The 17,887-nt window shown below is 43.5% G+C and overlaps 1 protein-coding gene across 6 annotated transcripts in view; it reads left to right on the top strand.

The window, feature by feature from the left end:
• ATP6V0A1 (ATPase H+ transporting V0 subunit a1) overlaps nucleotides 1-17,887 on the top strand; it is a 57,548-nt gene that overhangs the window by 26,856 nt on the left and 12,805 nt on the right. For 4 of the 6 annotated variants that reach the window (XR_010729538.1, XM_066263589.1, XM_066263586.1 and 1 more), the window contains exons 10-19: nucleotides 1,912-2,124; nucleotides 4,183-4,333; nucleotides 6,040-6,179; nucleotides 6,493-6,650; nucleotides 7,098-7,188; nucleotides 10,473-10,591; nucleotides 11,244-11,460; nucleotides 11,825-11,932; nucleotides 16,301-16,408; nucleotides 17,346-17,363. Coding sequence is in view for 5 of the 6 variants with exons in the window: in XM_066263589.1 (XP_066119686.1) it covers nucleotides 1,912-2,124; nucleotides 4,183-4,333; nucleotides 6,040-6,179; nucleotides 6,493-6,650; nucleotides 7,098-7,188; nucleotides 10,473-10,591; nucleotides 11,244-11,460; nucleotides 11,825-11,932; nucleotides 16,301-16,408; nucleotides 17,346-17,363 (1,323 nt within the window). In the remaining variant the exon portion in view is untranslated. The remainder of the gene's footprint in view (nucleotides 1-1,911; nucleotides 2,125-4,182; nucleotides 4,334-6,039; nucleotides 6,180-6,492; nucleotides 6,651-7,097; nucleotides 7,189-10,472; nucleotides 10,592-11,243; nucleotides 11,461-11,824; nucleotides 11,933-16,300; nucleotides 16,409-17,345; nucleotides 17,364-17,887) is intronic. The other 2 variants (XM_066263590.1, XM_066263588.1) reach the window with 1 other exon arrangement.

Genomic DNA, 17,887 nt, shown 5'->3' with positions numbered 1-17,887 from the left:
TAGTTACTGCTGCTTTTCAGAACTGACCTGAGGAACTATGATGGAGACTTGTGTTAAAATGATCAGTATACAGCAGGGGTCCCCAAACTTTTTACACAGGGGGCCAGTTCACTGTCCCTCAGACCGTTGGAGGGCCGGACTATAAAAAAAACTATGAACAAATCCCTGTGCACGCTGCACATATCTTATTTTAAAATAAAAAAACAAAACGGGAACAAATACAATATTTAAAATAAAGAACAAGTAAATTTAAATCAACAAACTGACCAGTATTTCAATGGGAACTATGGACCTGCTTTTGACTAGTGAGATGGTCAATGTGCTCCTTTCACTGACCACCAATGAAAGAGGTGCTCCTTCCGGAAGTGCGGCGGGGGCCGGATAAATGGTCTCAGGGGGCTGCAGTTTGGGGACCCCTGGTATACAGCATTTTCCTCTTCAAAGAAGTAGAGAGTTAAGACAGATTTTTATGCAGAAATATGAGTGGTGGGTTGCTTGCCTAATTTTGCCTTAGCCTCTTTTCTGCTATTAAAATCCTAAATATTTGGTAATAAATAAGATAGTAGGGGCCTCACCTGTGGTGGATAAAACGTTGACCTGGAATGTTGGGTCACTGGTTCGAAACCCTGGGCTTGCCTGGTCAAAGCACATATGGGAATTGGTGCTTCCTGCTCCTTCCCTCTTTTCTCTTTCTCTCTCCTTTCTAAAAATGAATAAATAAAATCTTAAATAAAGTGAAATGTAAAATAAATAAATAAGGCAGTAGGGTGTAAAGTGTCCCTGCACCCTTCTCCCACTCTCGTCTTGGCAGTAGGATTCCTCTCAGGGAAATCTGTACCGGCCTCCAGAGGGTTGGCACTGAAGCGTTTCCCCAAGCCCGGCAGGAAGATGAGCCTGATCTGCCCCGGGTGACCGGGGCATGTGGCAATCCAAATCCCTCTGAAGTGTCTGCTGCTGACCCCAGTGTCTCCTGTGTCCTGTTAGGGGGTCTCTGTGGCACAGGCAGGTAGTGTTAGCACCGCCTCTCCCATCGTTCCCGATGGTGGCTCATGCTCCGTGGATTCCGCAGCTTGCTGTTCTCCAGCATGGCTTTGTTGCTTGTCAGCACCTGGGCCTGTGATGCTGTCTTCTTTGAGTTAGCGTTACAGGCTCCACCTGGAAAGTCACCGCTCTTGTAATGATGCAAGTAAAAGCCAGTGGCGGCCCTGGCCGGTTGGCTCAGCGGTAGAGCGTCGGCCTGGCGTGCGGGGGATCCGGGTTCAATTCCCGGCCAGGGCACATAGGAGAGGCGCCCATTTGCTCCACCCCCCCCCTCCTTCCTCTCTGTCTCTCTCTTCCCCTCCCGCAGCCAAGGCTCCATTGGAGCAAAGATGGCCTGGGCGCTGGGGATGGCTCCTTGGCCTCTGCCCCAGGCGCTAGAGTGGCTCTGGTCGTGGCAGGGCGACGCCCTGGAGGGGCGGAGCGTCGTCCCCTGGTGGGCAGAGTGTCGCCCCTGGTGGGCAGAGTGTCGCCCCTGGTGGGCGTGCCGGGTGGATCCCGGTCAGGCGCATGCGGGAGTCTGTCTGTCCCCATTTCCAGCTTCAGAAAAATACAAAAAAAAAAAAAAAGCCAGTGGCTTACAGCGCTCTGCCATAGATTTGGTGGTAAGATTAAATGTATAGGGAAAAGGTAAGAAGCATTTTCTCAGGTTTCCCTTGAGCTTAAAACTAAATAAAAGTGAATGTTAGTAACTAGAATTCTAATTTCTTGTGATTTGGCAAAAAAAAAAAAAAAAAGCATTCTAGTCAAAGGAATTAAAAAAACAGATCCCCAGCAACCCTTCTCAGAAAGCCGTGCCACCTTGCCATTCATATCCTGAGATTTCGGACTGGTGTTAGAAGGGTTCCTCCCTTGTCCCTTTCTCTCCCAAAGGTTTTGAACCAAACAGAGGATCACCGCCAGAGGGTTCTGCAGGCTGCTGCAAAGAACATCCGTGTCTGGTTCATCAAAGTGCGGAAGATGAAGGCCATCTACCACACCCTGAACCTGTGCAACATAGACGTGACGCAGAAGTGTCTGATTGCAGAGGTCTGGTGCCCGGTCACTGACCTAGACTCCATCCAGTTTGCACTCAGAAGGGGCACGGTGAGTCCCTGACAGCTAGCGGTGTAGCCTCTAATCAACAGTAACGTTAATTAATTATACTTTTATGGCATTTTTACTTTCGGAATTCTTTTATGCTTATCTTGCACCTTGACAATACATTTGTCAAATATGGAAATTGCAGTTCTGAAAAGATTAAATGACTTAATCTTATAGCCAGGATTCTTCAGGGTAGCTCATGACCAGAATGGCAGTTTCCTGATCCACACTCCCTCTCCATTAGACTCTTCTGTAGAATAACCCTGGGAGACCCACTTAGTAGTTAGAACTACTGCTCTGTCCAAGGCACTAATCTAGGCGGAGATGTAAAAAAATAAGCCCTCAAGTATCTTAGGATTTGCTTGGACAGGCTGACATGCAAACATATAAGAGCCTGTGCTGAGAGTGGTAAATGTGTATGGAGAGAGGGTGCCAGCCTTTCCAACTAAAGTGATTGGACAAAAGCTTCAAGAAGAAGGTGGCGTTGGGGCTTTGAAGAAAGGGTAAGATGTCTATCAACAATGATAAGAAAACATGGACAAAGGCAGGGAATGCAATACCACCATGCTTGGTTGGGCAAGAGCAAGAATTGTAACGGGTGAGCCAAAAGACTAGGATGTCAACCTGATAAAGTAGATTGGAACCTGATTGAGAAAGGTTTTTAAATCCCAGGTAAGAGGAGCCTGACCTGTGGTGGCGCAGTGGATAAAGCATCGACCTAGAATGCTGAGGTCGCCGGTTCGAAACCCTGGGCTTGCCTGGTCAAGGCACATATGGGAGTTGATGCTTCCAGCTCCTCCCCCCTTCTCTCTCTCTCTCTCTTTCTCTCTCTCTCCCTCTCTCTCTCCTCTCTAAAATGAATAAATAAATAAAAATTAAAAAAAAAAATCCCAGGTAAGAGGATTTGCATGTCATTCCAGAGGAAATAGAGAAGCATTGGAAGTTATTAGCAGTGAAAGGAGGTGAACAAAGCCAAGTTTTAAAAGAATTATCTGTTTGATAGCATCTTGGTTGGATTGGGAAGTAGATAGAGTCTGTAGGTGGGAGTCAGAAGGTTATTTTAAACCGGGTAGTAAGGCACAAGGGCCCTTGGGATAAGAATTGACAATGGGAAAAGGAAATGATGAATTTGTGAGACGTTCTGAAAGAAGAATCAGGGAGGTATAGTTGGTTTCTAGCAATGTGGGGGCAGCGGGGAATGCATGGAAAATAAAGTAAATGCTTCTGAGGCACCAAAGCTGTTTGGCCAGTAGAATAGCGATTCCATTAATAGAAGTAAAAGTTCAGCAAGAGAAAATTAGGGGAAAGATAGTAAGTTCAGTTTCATTCACATCAAGGGGCTGGATGGAAATCCACACAGACTTGTCAAGCAGAATATGGGACAGGTTCTCAATAGAAAAGGCAGGATGAAAGACGTGGGATTTGTGAGGGTAGATAGGAATGAGACCTACAAGAGAGAAAGTGAGGAAGGTAAAGATTGGACCTGCAGTGTTTTGGAAGGTGGAGGAGGAAAAGCCAGCAAAGAGACGTAAAAAACATGGTTATGAGCAGGAGGGGACTCCTAAGGAATCAAGATTTTCACCCAAGAAGAGGAAGATCTCAAGTCAGGGACTTTGATCAGGTGACCAGCAGTCACTTTGAGTAAGTGCGCTCAGCTAGATTATAGGTGATTAGGGCGTTTAGAGCAGGTGGTGGAGGAGTCAGAGAATACACTTTGCTTTCTCCACAGATAGGAGAAAACAGTGAGAGTCCTAGAAAGACAGGTGAGAGTGTCTCCAGGGAAAGAAGTTCCATGTTTTCTTTAGTTACACATTTTAGAAGTAAGTGTTCTTCCATAGCAGGGTTTTCTTCCCAAGACTTAATTTAAATCTTTCATTGTAAATTTTATACCCAGCTTCAGTTTTCCCAAAGACTGAGAAAGATTGAGATATAATTTACATAAAACAAAATACATTTTATGTGTACCGTTCGATGGGTTTTGATAAATATATACACCTGCGTCCCCACCACCACATTTAGGAGGACAGACTAATTTTGATGTATGTGCTTAATGTTTCCCAGGAGCACAGTGGTTCCACGGTGCCCTCCATTTTGAACAGGATGCAGACAAACCAGACTCCCCCAACCTATAACAAAACAAACAAGTTCACACATGGCTTTCAGAACATAGTAGATGCTTACGGAATTGGAACTTACCGAGAGATAAATCCAGGTAAAAAAGCTTGAGTCGTTCCCCTCTAAAGGTTTTATATTTTGTTTGTTGTATCTCTTAATGCCTCACTTTAAATGCTGTCGAACAACTGGCTTAAAACTAAACATGCTAAGCTCAGCTGCAGTGTAATTCCTGTAAAGAGGTGCCCACTTGTGGTCAGGAGGCACTCCTGTTCTGTGGCTTTGCAGAGCGGGTTCTTTGGAGAACTTTGTTGATTATGATGCAGAAGTTATAATTAACAATTTTATTATTAAATTTTGAAAGAATTATAGACGTTATCTCATTCAGGTTCCCTTCAGAGGGAGAAAAATCTTATATACACACACGCACATGCATGCAAATGAGGTGGTTTTATAGGAATGAGCTCAGTAGATTAGATTCTTCTGTGTAACCTCATAGCTATAAAATACCTGGTTTTGCCTGACCAAGCAGTGGCGCAGTGGATAAATCGTCGGACTGGGATGCTGAGGACCCAGGCTCGAGACCCCGAGGTCACCAGCTTGAGCATGGGCTCATCTGTTTTGAGCAAAGCTCACCAGCTTGGACCCAAGGTCGTGGCTTGAGCAAAGGGTTACTCAGTCTGCTATAGCCCCACGGTCAAGGCACATATGAGAAAGCAATCAATGAACAACTAAGGTGTCACAACGCGCAATGAAAAACTAATGATTGATACTTCTCATCTCTCTGTTCCTGTCTGTCTGTCCCTATCTATCCCTCTCTCTGACTCTCTCTGTCTCTGTAAAATAAATAAATAAATAAATAAATAAATAAATAAATAAATAAAACACCTGGTTTTATGCTCTGGCCAGATGGCTTAGTTGGTTGGATCATCGTCCCCCAGACAGGGCACATACAGGAACAGATCGATGTTCCTGTCTTTCCCTCTCCCTCTCACTCCTCTCTCCCTTCTTCTCTCGCTAAAATCAATAAATATAAAATAAAAAACCCCACAAAAACACCTGGCTTTCTCTTGCACACCATTGGTAGGAACTGTTTTAAGCAAAAAGTTTTTTTCCAAGCTCTCTGACATTTTAAAATGGCTTCCCAGTTCCAGGTTAGAGAAAATATAGCAATTATTGACCATGTTAGGCACAAAGCAGCTTTCTCTTCTGTTTGGAGAGTTACTTATTAAAGCCAGAGTCAGGAATGCATTTTCAGCTGGAGCCTCTGCGGGCCCCGCTTTGCTCCGGGTCCTGGGCTTCCTCCCCTTACCCAGCAGCTTCTCTCAGCTGGGATGTGGCTGCTGCGCAGGGGGAAGCTGGCACTGCTGAGTGGAGTCCCAGGGCTTGGGAAAAAGGACTGAAAGAATAAACCACACAGTTGCCAATGCTGGGGCGAAACTTTCGCTTCCTGTGTTCTTTGTTTAAAATGCTAGCAGTGGCTCAGATGCCATCGGCGCCACTTTGGGAGGGTGTAGGGTGCCAGGGAAGGTTTTCTCTGCAAGTCCATCTGGCCTACAGCGTGGGAATAAGTCACGTCACTCTGATCCGTGTATGGAGAGGAATGTGATATGTTGGGAGTTGGGGTTTTCTGTGCTTTGTCTTTTCCCTCCTTTTTAAAAATTTTACTAATTTTTAAATTATAATTGACATACACATTATATTAGTTTCAGGTGCACAATGTGGGGATTAGACATTTATACACCTTACAAAGTGATCACCCCAATAAGACTGGTACCCATCTGACATCCTTTGATTTCTTTATAGCTCCATATACTATCATCACTTTCCCTTTCCTATTTGCTGTGATGTTTGGGGACTTTGGCCATGGCATTTTGATGACCCTGTTTGCTGTGTGGATGGTGTTAAGGGAGAGCCGGATCCTCTCCCAGAAGAATGAGAATGAGGTAATGTTTAAGTTACGTCTGCAGTAGACTGGAACTTTGTGATTTCTCAAGCATTCATTATGAAAATTATGATCTGGAAGCTTTACCGTGAATTTATAGAGACTTTACATTTATTCTAACCCTTAAGAGGCCATGTGCTGTGGAAGTGAATTTCTTGCTTGGATTGTATTTTGGTCTTCAAGCTCTCTGACCCAGGCTGGGGTGAAGTGGTGTGAGAGGAGGGTTCTAGAAGGGGGTATTCTAAATAACATTGTCACAACATCAGCTACAGTCAGTCGGTTTCATTGACTTCTCTCTTCCTTCCGGTTCCCAGATGTTTAGCACTGTGTTCAGCGGACGGTACATTATCCTGTTGATGGGTGTGTTTTCCACCTACACTGGCCTCATCTACAACGACTGCTTTTCCAAGTCTCTTAATATCTTCGGGTCGTCTTGGAGCGTACGGCCAATGTTCACTTTAGAAAATTGGACGTAAGTTGCAAAAGAAGCTAAAAATCAAAGTTTATTCCTTTTATATTCAGCTTTGACTTTCCAGACAAGTAGTAAATTACTACTTCTTTAGGAGCTAGCTGGGAATGTCTGTTTCAGAAGAATGTGCCGTGTTTCCTCTTACTTATGCTTCAGCCTGAGAAACTTATTCAGTAGTCTTAAGGAACTGAGAACTAATTTGGCACATTGATTCTTTTATAAATCAAAAGTAGATCCTCCAAATTCCCTACTTGGTTATCTGTGTGTGTGTGTGTGTGTGTGTGTGTGTGTGTTGTTATCTCTGATACTTTCTCATCGCAGATGCTAGGCCCTAGTTTTTATTGTAGAGACAAGATAGCTGTAGTAGTTTCTTCTGGGATCAGTTTCTGGACCCCAGTACTTCCCCTCTGTTGATAAAAAATAAATGCAACTTTTCTCCTAACACGGCAGGGACGAGACGCTTCTGGGGAACCGTGTGCTGCAGCTGAACCCAGCTGTCCCTGGGGTTTTTGGTGGACCATACCCTTTTGGCATCGATCCAGTAAGAACACTTCTTTCCTGTATGGCTAACACGAAAATTTTACACTAGGACCCTAAAGTGAGAAAATGAAAGTGAAGAGAAATAGTTACTTGATTTTTAGTTGACCTGTTTTTGGAAAACCTTGGTTTATCTATCCAATGCACTTTAAAGCCAGAAAAGACCCAGGTGCCTTGGGGAGCCAGAGTAACTTTCCCTGCGCTGCTTGCTTCAGAGGCAGCTGATAATACTGCTTCTGGGAGACCGATTTCCAACACTCCCTCCCAGTTTAATTTATTTACCTTACTTTGGTTTTTCTTTTTCACAGATGTCTTAACAAACCAGAAATAGCTCTTCCCTGTGGGTTTAGATTTCCATTCTTATTTTTATATACTTAAAAGAACTTATTCCAGAATTTAATTATTTTTTCAAATACTTAGGCAAATAAAGTGTGCTCAAATCTTTTGCATTGTGTGCTTAAGAAAAGTGTAGGGGGAACTGAAGAATAAGCCTTAGTCAGCAAGGATTATAAAATTCCAGGAGAAGAACATCATTATGGGCCAGAAAGATTAAGGTTTCTTATTAAAATGGGAATTAGTCTGGCCTTTAAAAATATTTCAGCCCTGACCTGTCCTGTGGTGGTGCACTGGATAAAGTGTCAACCTGGAACGCTGAGGTTGCCAATTTGAAACCATAGGTTTGCCTGCCTGGTCAAGGCACATACGGCAAGCAAATCAGTGAACAACTAATGTGAAGCAACTGTGAGTTGATACTTCTTGTTCCCCCCACCTCTCTCTCTCCTCTCTGTAAAATCAACAAATAAAATCTTTAAATATATATACTTATATTTTTTCGCCCTGGCTGGATAGCTTGGTTGGTTAGAACGTTGTCCCAAAAGCACAGAGGTTGTTGTGGGTTTCATCCCGGGTCAGGGCACATATAGGAACAGATGGATGTTCTTCTCTCTCTCCCTCTCCGTCTCCCTTTCCCTTCCTCTCTCACTGAAATCAATAAATAAAAATTAAATGAATAATATTTTAGATTGTTATAGGTGAAGAGAAGTATTTGCAAAAACAGAGGTGGGGAGATACAGAGTTTATTATTTTAATTATTGGAGACGTGAATGTTACTAAAATGCTTACTGTGGCTTCAGCATATCTGATTTATCCTCAATCAGTCTATCAGGTAGCTGATGCTGGTCCTGTTATACAGAAATGGAAACTGAGGCTTGGATAGGTTTAATAACATTTCACATATGCATTTAACATGTTTATTAAATCTCTATTGTCTGCAAAGCATAGTGCCTGCTGGGGGAAACATAGAACCTTAAGACATAATTCCTGCCCTCAAGTAGTTTGGAATCTTGTAATAATATTACCTCACATTTATACAGTGTCTGTAGTTACAGAGTTTTTTTGCAGATGTTTCATTTGATGCTTACCGGGTAGATGTTGAGTTTGAAGTGCCTGTGGGACACCCAGGCAGAAATGTCCAGCAGGCAGTTGGAGGTAGAGACGAATTTCAGGTGAGAGGGGGCTGGAGAGAGAACCAGTCACATGTTTTCAGGTTAGAGGTCTCCGAGGATTAGCCCTCCACGAAGAGGCCAGTTCAGGAAAAAAAGGATGCCAAGCTAGGTGGTAGAAGATCTGGCTTCTCAGGCTATAGATTTTATACTCTAGCCTAGAGATGGTGGTGAGAGTTCGGGGGAGGTTTGGGCTCAGCAGAATGACTACGTCAGAGTCATAATTTAGGAAATGTGAACTGATGGCCAAGTGGTGGCAGAAGAACTGTCAGGAAAATATTACAGGCATTCACGCCTTAGGGACAAAGCTGAAGGCAATTACTATTTAAAAGTAGATGGACCAACAGCAGCATAGGGACGTGATCAGCAAAACACAGATTGTGGGAACATCTACAGATAACTGACCCAATTTCTTCAACAAATACACGAGAAGGTATAAAAAAGGAGAGCTGGCCTGGCCTGTGGTGGCGCAGTGGATAAAGCGTCAACCTGGAATGCTGAAGTCACCAGTTCAAAAGTCACCTGGGCTTGCCTGGTCAAGGCACATACAGCAAGTGATCAGTGAACAACTGAAGTGAAGCAACTATGAGTTGATACTTCTCACTACCCTCAACCCTCTTTCTTCTCTCTGTAAAATCAATAAATAAAATCTTAAAAGAAAATAGAACAGGAGGGAGAACCTATAGATTAGACACTTAAGAGCTGTAAAAATGATCACAGTATATAAACCTTATCTGGACCCTGCTTTGAATAAATGAGGTATTAAAAGTATTTGGGCCCTGGCCGGTTGGCTCAGCGGTAGAGCGTCGGCCTAGTGTGCGGAGGACCCGGGTTCGATTCCCGGCCAGGGCACACAGGAGAAGCGCCCATTTGCTTCTCCACCCCTCCGCCGCGCTTTCCTCTCTGTCTCTCTCTTCCCCTCCCGCAGCCAAGACTCCATTGGAGCAAAGATGGCCCGAGCGCTGGGGATGGCTCTGTGGCCTCTGCCTCAGGCGCTAGAGTGGCTCTGGTCGCAACATGGCGACGCCCAGGATGGGCAGAGCGTCGCCCCTGGTGGGCGTGCCGGGTGGATCCCGGTCGGGCGCATGCGGGAGTCTGTCTGACTGTCTCTCCCTGTTTCCAGCTTCAGAAAAATGAAAGAAAGAAAAAAAAAATTAAAAAAAAAAGTATTTGGACACAATCAGGAAAATTTGAATATTCACTATGTAGTTCATGATATTAAAGAAACCTTGTTAATACTTTTGGAAGTGATAATCATATTGTGGTCATATTTTTTTAAGTGAGTCCTTACCTTTTAGAGATAGACACTGAAATATTTATAGGTAAAATGATATAATATCTGGCCCCGGTCAGTTAGACCAGTTGGTTAGGGTGTCATCCCCATATGCCAAAGTTGCTGGTTCGATTCCTGGTCAGGTCACATACAAGAATCAACCAATGAATGCATAAATAAGTGGAAAACAAATCAATGTTTCTCTCTCTCCTTTCTCTCTAAAATCAATTTTTAAAAATAATATGATATCCGGATTTTGCTTCAAAATAATATGGAGGTGGGGAGCGGGCTGGGGATATGATGAAACAAGGCTGACCAAGAGTTGATAAGTGGGTAGCGATTGCTGAGGCTAAGTGATGAGTATGTGGGAGTTGTTTGTTACGCTCTTCTCTCCACTTAAGTATATGTTTAGAATTTTCCATAATTTTTTAAAAACTACTTTTTAAAATGGGTGACTATTTTTCCATTTGAGCACTCTTTGTCATACTATTTTGTTTTCTTGGGTTGTGACAGATTTGGAACATTGCTACCAATAAACTGACCTTCCTCAACTCCTTTAAGATGAAGATGTCTGTTATCCTTGGTGTCATCCACATGATGTTTGGAGTCAGCCTGAGCCTTTTCAACCATACGTGAGTCACTCTGTTTCTGTCATAAGAATGTGCGTAGTTTAGATAATGCTGTGCCTGAGGAATTCATGACATCTTTGGGGAGGGATTAGTAACTCAGAACCCTGCTCTGCGTTAAGTAAGTGCCTTTAAGAAATTGCATGTTCTTTTTTCTTTTTAAATTTTATTTATCGATTTGAGAGAGAGAGAGAGACAGAAACATCAATCTGTTTCTGTATGTGTCCTGATCAGGAATTGAATAGCAACCTATGCACATCAGGACAATGCTCTAATATTAGTTTCTTAATTACAGTAAATATCTTTGAGAGAATCTTGTGTAATTTCATCAAAATGAGTGAGTTACTTTTTTTCCTTGATGTTTAATTCACATAAAATTATGAACTGTGTCTTGGAATGTACTAGATTTTCCAAACTCTTCATGAAAGCATGGTGGGGACGACGGTACTGGAGCTGTTCAAGATCCAAAAGTTTGGAAGTCATAGTTAATCCTGCTTGTATCTGTCACCTCCAGTGCTCTGGCTATTGCTTCTTAAAGTGGTAAAGACAGATTTGAGGGAGTGTTAGGAAAAAAATCTCTTGAGGATTCCACTTGAATTAGGTAGGGGTGACCCTGGGTCTCTTCACTTTTCACATTTTTTTCTCTGTTCCTTTTTAGGTATTTCAGGAAGCCCCTGAATATTTACTTTGGGTTTATTCCACAAATAATCTTCATGTCCTCTTTGTTTGGCTACTTGGTTATCCTTATTTTTTACAAGTGGACAGCCTATGACGCTCATACATCTGAGAAAGCACCAAGCCTTCTGATCCATTTCATAAATATGTTCCTCTTTTCCTATGAGGACATTCATAAGTCAATGCTATATTCTGGACAGGTGCGTCAACCGAGAAGTGGACTGTCAGGTGGTTATGGAAGTTGGATGTTTGTGTTATCCTGAAAAAAAACTTTAAAAAGCCCATTCTGTAGAATTTGGTTTTTAATTTATACATCCACATCTAAACTGAAGCCATCCTCCTTACTTGGGCGGATCTACTGTCATTTCTGTATCCCGAAAAGGTAGAATAATAACTCTCATCCTATGGGACAATTCCTGGGCTTTTCCACATCTGCTAATTATTTTAAGAAACTGGATAGCATTATTTACAGGTCAGTCAGAAAGTACGGTTCTGGGGGTAATTGGTGCTGTAGTTGGAAACTCCACGTTTGATTAATGGGATGTGCCTCGTCCTTTTTTGCAGAAAGGAATTCAGTGTTTCCTGGTTGTGGTTGCGTTGCTGTGTGTTCCCTGGATGCTACTGTTTAAACCACTGGTCCTTCGCCATCAGTATTTGAGGAGAAAACATTTGGTAGGTGTTTTTCTGTTGCTGAAAGTTACTAAGTATATATATTTTTAAGATCAAGGCAACTCCTCATTGGAGCCAATGAATTAGGCATAAGTCTGTATACTTCTAAAATGCATTGTGTCATATCCCAGCATGAGCACTGAACCTGCTGAAATCAAATAATCATGTTTTTGCTGCCCAGGCATCTGGATTCAACTTTGAGTGGCTCGGTATAGAGAATAAGTCATAAGTTTTTACCTTTCCTGGTTATGTTTTGCTCATGCTGCGCTCAGCAAAATCCACGTCTGGGCCTGTCTAGATGCAGCATCAGATACAACAAGGCTGCAAGAGCTGCCGCCAGGTGAACCCACTCGTGTGGTTTCCTGGGCAACCACAGCGCTGACGCTGAGATATTTTCTTTTGAAATAAGACCATGATACTTTCACCAACCAAAACATCCGGTAAAAAGATTTGGTTTGAAGCATGTTGTTGTTTTATTTCTCTTCTTTTTAAAGAGCGGCATACATACTCATGTTTACTTAATGAACGTGTGCATCTGAATGCATATGAGTTCTATACATACACGCACATAAGTCGCCAGATGTTCATTTCTGGCCATGCAGTAATGCTCACTTACCACACTGCCTGGTAACACCCGAAAGCCCTTTTGCATGACTCATACAGCTGTTAGTATTGCTCCTGTTGCAGAGCAGCTGAGTTACAAGCCCCTCCCTCTCCCTTCTCTGACCATCTTCATCCTTCCATGTACCCTGCATTCGTCTCCCCTTTCACTCGTTCCCTCTTCCGCTTCCTCCTCCCTTCCTCTTTTCTTCCATTCACTATCAGGAAGGGCAACCCGTGGAGGCCCCAGTCAGCCCAACCCCGAGCCAACAGGGACTAGAGGCAGCAGCGGCTGCAACAGTGAGTGAATTTAAACCAACAAACCATCACATTTTGTTTAAAGAGGTGGCAAACAGTGCAGCAGAATTCTTTTTAACTATATTGAGAGCATGGGACATGTGTGCTCTTGGGAAGTATGTCCTTGTTACTCACTGAGATGACAGAAGGTTTCCACCTCTTATGAGTAGGTTCTGACATCATCACTGGTCTACTAGGTTCCATTCAACTATGTAAGTACAGTCATGTTTATGGAAGCAAAGTGGCTGTTGTACCCTCTCCGGGTCCCATCATCTTAATCCAAGGTGGCAGCTCTTGGACTCATCCACTTTCATGTCTGTATTTTGTGACCATGTATTGGGTGATTTTTCAGCATGGTATAAGAACATCTCTGTGATTCTTGAATTGATTTCCTGACGCTTAAAGTTCTGCTTCAGAATGATGCTTGGGCATTTGGCCCACTTTAGCTGTGACTGACTCCCTTTCCCGTGGAGGCTTATATGTGCCTACTTTTTTGTGAGAGGCTTAGAAGCCCTCCATCCTGAGCTGTTCAGTGAGAGCTCCACTCTGCCCGTGTGTTGTGTGCACTGTGCATCTGGTGGAATAGCCAGAGTCAGCTTCCATTCTGATCTTTTCTTCTTCCAATATTAATATGATTCAGCATCAGCACTTTGAATGTTAAACATTTCAGTATTTGTCCTTAAAAACATCTCTTAACCAAAATCTTGCAATGTCCTAATATCAAACTAGTCTAATCTACTTTAGGTAATGAATCTAGAACATTTTTAAGTCTCACCAGTAGTAATTACTCATGTACTGTGTTCTAGTAGCATCATACTCCTTTAAAAGGAAGTAACATATTTAGATGGGTAATCATTTCCTTTAGTAGGTGTTTCTGATCATTTTAAACTTAGAAAACTCCTGTGATCATCCTTCTAGAACTAGTCTACGAGGACAGATATTTTGGATCAGAAGACTTTTTAATATTGCTACTTAATACTGTTTCCAAGTAGGGACTTCTCTCTTCCTATGAGAATTTTTTGTTCTTTAGGAAACCCTTAAAGTACATACTACCCATTTATTGACATTCTTTCCATGTGCTCTTCTTTCTGCTCATCTTACTACACCCTTCTCTGCAACTCTATTATTAACAGCATTTGCCTCTAAATTTTTTCTGTGTAGGTCAGCATATATCTTATCTATTTATATAAGTGTGTATGTGGATGAACAAATACACTGCTCACAAAAATTATGGGATATTTCAAAATGAATATGAAGTGGTTAAAAAAAGAAGCATTTGATTTCTTTGTATTAAACAAGAACATCAGAAAAGCAAATGACAAAAACTTGTTTGATTATGCAAATGAGATGCAAAACTAACTTTTATTTCATTGGTGAAAATGCACTATACAAAAGGCTGAAAGTACTGGAGTATCTCCCCGTTCCCTGATCCCCTAATTTTTGTGAGCAGTATGTATGTTTAAAACACGTTAGGAATTGTGTTTAAATTGTAGCACTATTCTGCCCCTTGATTTACTAGGTTATTAAAACTTTAGTGTATCTTGGAGACTGTTTCATAGTGATACTTACTTTTGTATAGTTGTCTAGCATTCCACAGACCATTCTGTTGGGCATGCTAAAGTTATATAATCATTTTCTTACTAATGGATACATCTGTTGTTCCCAATTCTTTGCTATTACAAATATAATGCAGGGAACATCCTTTTCTCAATTAAATTGCACAAGCAAATCCCCAGCAGCAGGTGAGATTGCTGAGACTTACAGGGTGCGTGCACTCTTTTTGTGTGTGCATACATTTTCAATTTTGATCAACAATCAAACTGATTATACAGCTTGTACTTAGAGAAAAATTTTTTGTTATTAAGTGAGAGGCGGAGAGGCAGGGAGACAGACTCCCGCATGCACCCGACTGGGATCCACCTGGCCAGCCCCTTATGGGGCGATGCTCTGCCTATCTGGGGCTGCTGCTCTGTTGCTGAGCAACAAGCTATTTTTGCACCTGAGGCGAGGCCATGGAGTCATCCTCAGCCTCCAGGGCCAACTTGCTCAAACCATTCGAGCCATGGCTGCAGGAGGAGAAGAGAAAGAGTAAGAGAAGGAGGAGAGGTATAGAAACAGATGGTCACTTCTTCTGTGTGTCCTGACCAGGAATCAAACTCAGGACTCCACATGCCAGGCCAACACTCTACTGCTGAGCCAACTGGCCAGGGCTGGAAATATTTTTTAATTATAGATTTTCTAGGCCCTACCCCAGACCTACTAAATTTATACTTTCAGGGAGTAGTATTTGAGAATCTCTATTTATTGAAATGCAGCTTTCAAGGTATTCTGATGCAACTGGTTCTCCCACCAGTACATGAGAACCACTGCTAGAAGAGAGAATTTGTCAAGCAATGGGGTCTGGTGGTCAGTAACCAGGAGAAGATGAGGGTGCGAGCAGGAAGCTCAGGGCAGTTGACCAAACCTGCTGACATTGTTTGTGCTGCTGGCCCAGAGGCCATTTTGCAGGAAAGCAGTCTTCCATCTCTTGCGTTGTTTGGCTCCGCAGACAGAAATGATATGGAAAGGATCTAGAGGCTGTTTCTTAGCTCCTTCCACTCTGAGGGAGGTCAGCACTAATTGGTAGCAGTCAGACTTAGTCCCAGTTCTGTCTGGTTTTTGTACCCAAAGAGCCCTTTTGCCTCAATAAACCCAAGCCTTCCCATATCAGTTTGACGTAGAAATTCTGGTTCTGGAGACCCTGCCGAGCGCTATGCCTGGGCAGTGAGGAAAAGAAGACAGGCCACCAGCTTGTGCCACGTGCCTGTGAAGGAGTTGTTTTCATACTCCGGGTGCGCCGTTGAAGGAAAGGAGCCTTTTTTCTTTATTTAAACTCAATATTCTCTAGCCACACGCCAATGTACACTAAGCCTTTTTTCCTTCCCTGACCTAGGAAGTTCTTTGCTGCTGAGCAGAGACTCAGTATATTGCTGGGAGAGACTGCTGGAACTCTTGGGGCTCCTGTGGAAAGCTTGTCAGGCTAGGTTACAGTCACCATGCCGTTTGGCTCCCCTCCCTCTTAGAAAGTCTACTCTTTAGTTCAGTTCCAGAAAAACTGAGGTCACTGAAGGCTTTAGACCTACAGTTGGTGTTGGTGTGAGAGTCTGTTCGTATTAAGCTTTTCCAGTCGAGTGGGATTCTCAATTAGCACTGACCGAGGCAGGGTTGGCATTCCTCAGTGCAGCAGGCAGAACTGTGTATTTCCTCCCATCTGGACGAGGTGGTGAACGTAGATGGGGCTGGGCTGGGGTGCTGGTGGTTGTGGTGGGAACAGTGGTTTGTCTTCACTCAGCTGTTTGATCAGCGAGTTTTGTTTTTGTTGTTAGAATATATGCTTTTCTGAGGTTTGTATGTACTAACCATTGCCCTTCCCCACCTCACAGAATGTCACATGAAAGCCCAGGCAAATTCTACTCTTTCTGTTCATATGTGTAGGGAACTCTCAACTTTGGTGGGATCAGGGTGGGCAACGGACCGACAGAGGAGGATGCTGAGATTATTCAGCATGACCAGCTCTCCACCCATTCAGAAGATGCAGAAGAGGTAAGATCCAGTGGCGGGGCTTCCTCTCCTTCCACCTGGGGTCAGCCCTAGTCTTGCGTCCCTAAACGGCCTCACTCCAGTCTTCTCCTTGAAAAAGAAAATCCTAATACTAATGGTCAGCCTGTCTTCTGGCCCTCCAGGGCACCACAGCTTTTCCCAGTGGGCCCCTGATCTGAACTCCAGGTGTCGCCTGCAGAGCCCACGGCAGTTTCGTTGTGTCTGTTGTTCGGCGTCTTACATTCCGAACTGCATGCAGATCACAGTTCCTAGCTGCCCTCCTGGGCCCCGAGGCAGAGTAGACCCAGCTTCCCGGCCCTTATTACCAGAGGCACAGTCCACCTAGGTGGCTTGCTCATCCCTTGCCCCTCCAAGGATGGTTCCAACTGGAATTGTAACCCAATTGGAACTGGTACTTTTGAAGTCCTGTTCCACTGATGTACTCTTGTCACAGATACTTTATTTGAACCTTTAAATTTTTACCTGCTTTTTATAGGGAGGGTGAAAAATAGTAAGGCTAAGCTAGTCTTTTCCCACACCACCACCTCCAAGTTCCGTTTTTGAAATCCCAGTCTCCTTGCCTAACCACTCATGCCACAAAGCCTCTGAACTTTTGAATCTCTTCTATTCATTATATTCCTTTTAAAGCAAACAATAGGAGTTGAGGACCCAGATAACTGGGCTTTTCAGTCTGATTGACCACTTTCACTATGACTTTTTAAAAAAGAAAATGCAAGGGTTGGAGTGCTTTTTAAAAATACGTGTCTTAACACTCTAAATCCTGCTGGTTTTGCTGTCTGTGTATGCTGAGGAGACCTGCCTCCCAGGCCCACCTAACACGAACAGTCCTCCCCAAGAAGCAGTCGGTAGTCTTGTGTTCGTGACTTGTGACCTTGTGTGTGCCGTGGCTTCCCACTAAGTGTAACTTTGTATTTTCAAGCCTACCGAGGATGAAGCGGTAAGAAACAAGCTGCTTTGCCTTCATGTTTATCTGGGGCTTCTCTTCACGTCCTTGTGATCACTTTGCCAACCCTGCTGCATCCGGGGGCCACACATGACACCCGCGTATCCTGCATCTCACTGGCCATTTCTAACCAGTCCGTGAAGCCATGTTCTGAAAATGCTCATCTCCATTAACTGCATCTCGTGTCGGTCACCTCTGTCTTTGTTTCATTGACTTTGCTGATCTAATACCTCTGTGAATGGCTTTGTAAGGAGCTACAAGTAATGTCTGCACTGGCATTCTTGAAGTGACTTCCCTTGGGAGTTAAATCCCATTGGCTTCTGCCTGCTTCTCCTGTGATGTTATGTATGGTCGCTCTGCCACTGGGAGTAGCTGTTTCCTCCCTGATCCTCTGAGTGCTTATGATTAAAGCTCCCCTCACCCCTGTCTGAGATGCAGCTAGCCTCTTCCTGCTGCCCTCATCAGCTTGATGATGCTTGAAGTGAGAATTGCTGGGCCCTCGCTTGGGGTCAGCTCTA

The sequence above is a fragment of the Saccopteryx bilineata genome, chromosome 2 (genome assembly GCF_036850765.1).
Source record: "Saccopteryx bilineata isolate mSacBil1 chromosome 2, mSacBil1_pri_phased_curated, whole genome shotgun sequence".
In the NCBI taxonomy this organism is placed as follows: Eukaryota; Metazoa; Chordata; class Mammalia; order Chiroptera; family Emballonuridae; genus Saccopteryx; species Saccopteryx bilineata.
This window is presented reverse-complemented; position numbering and strand designations above follow the sequence as displayed.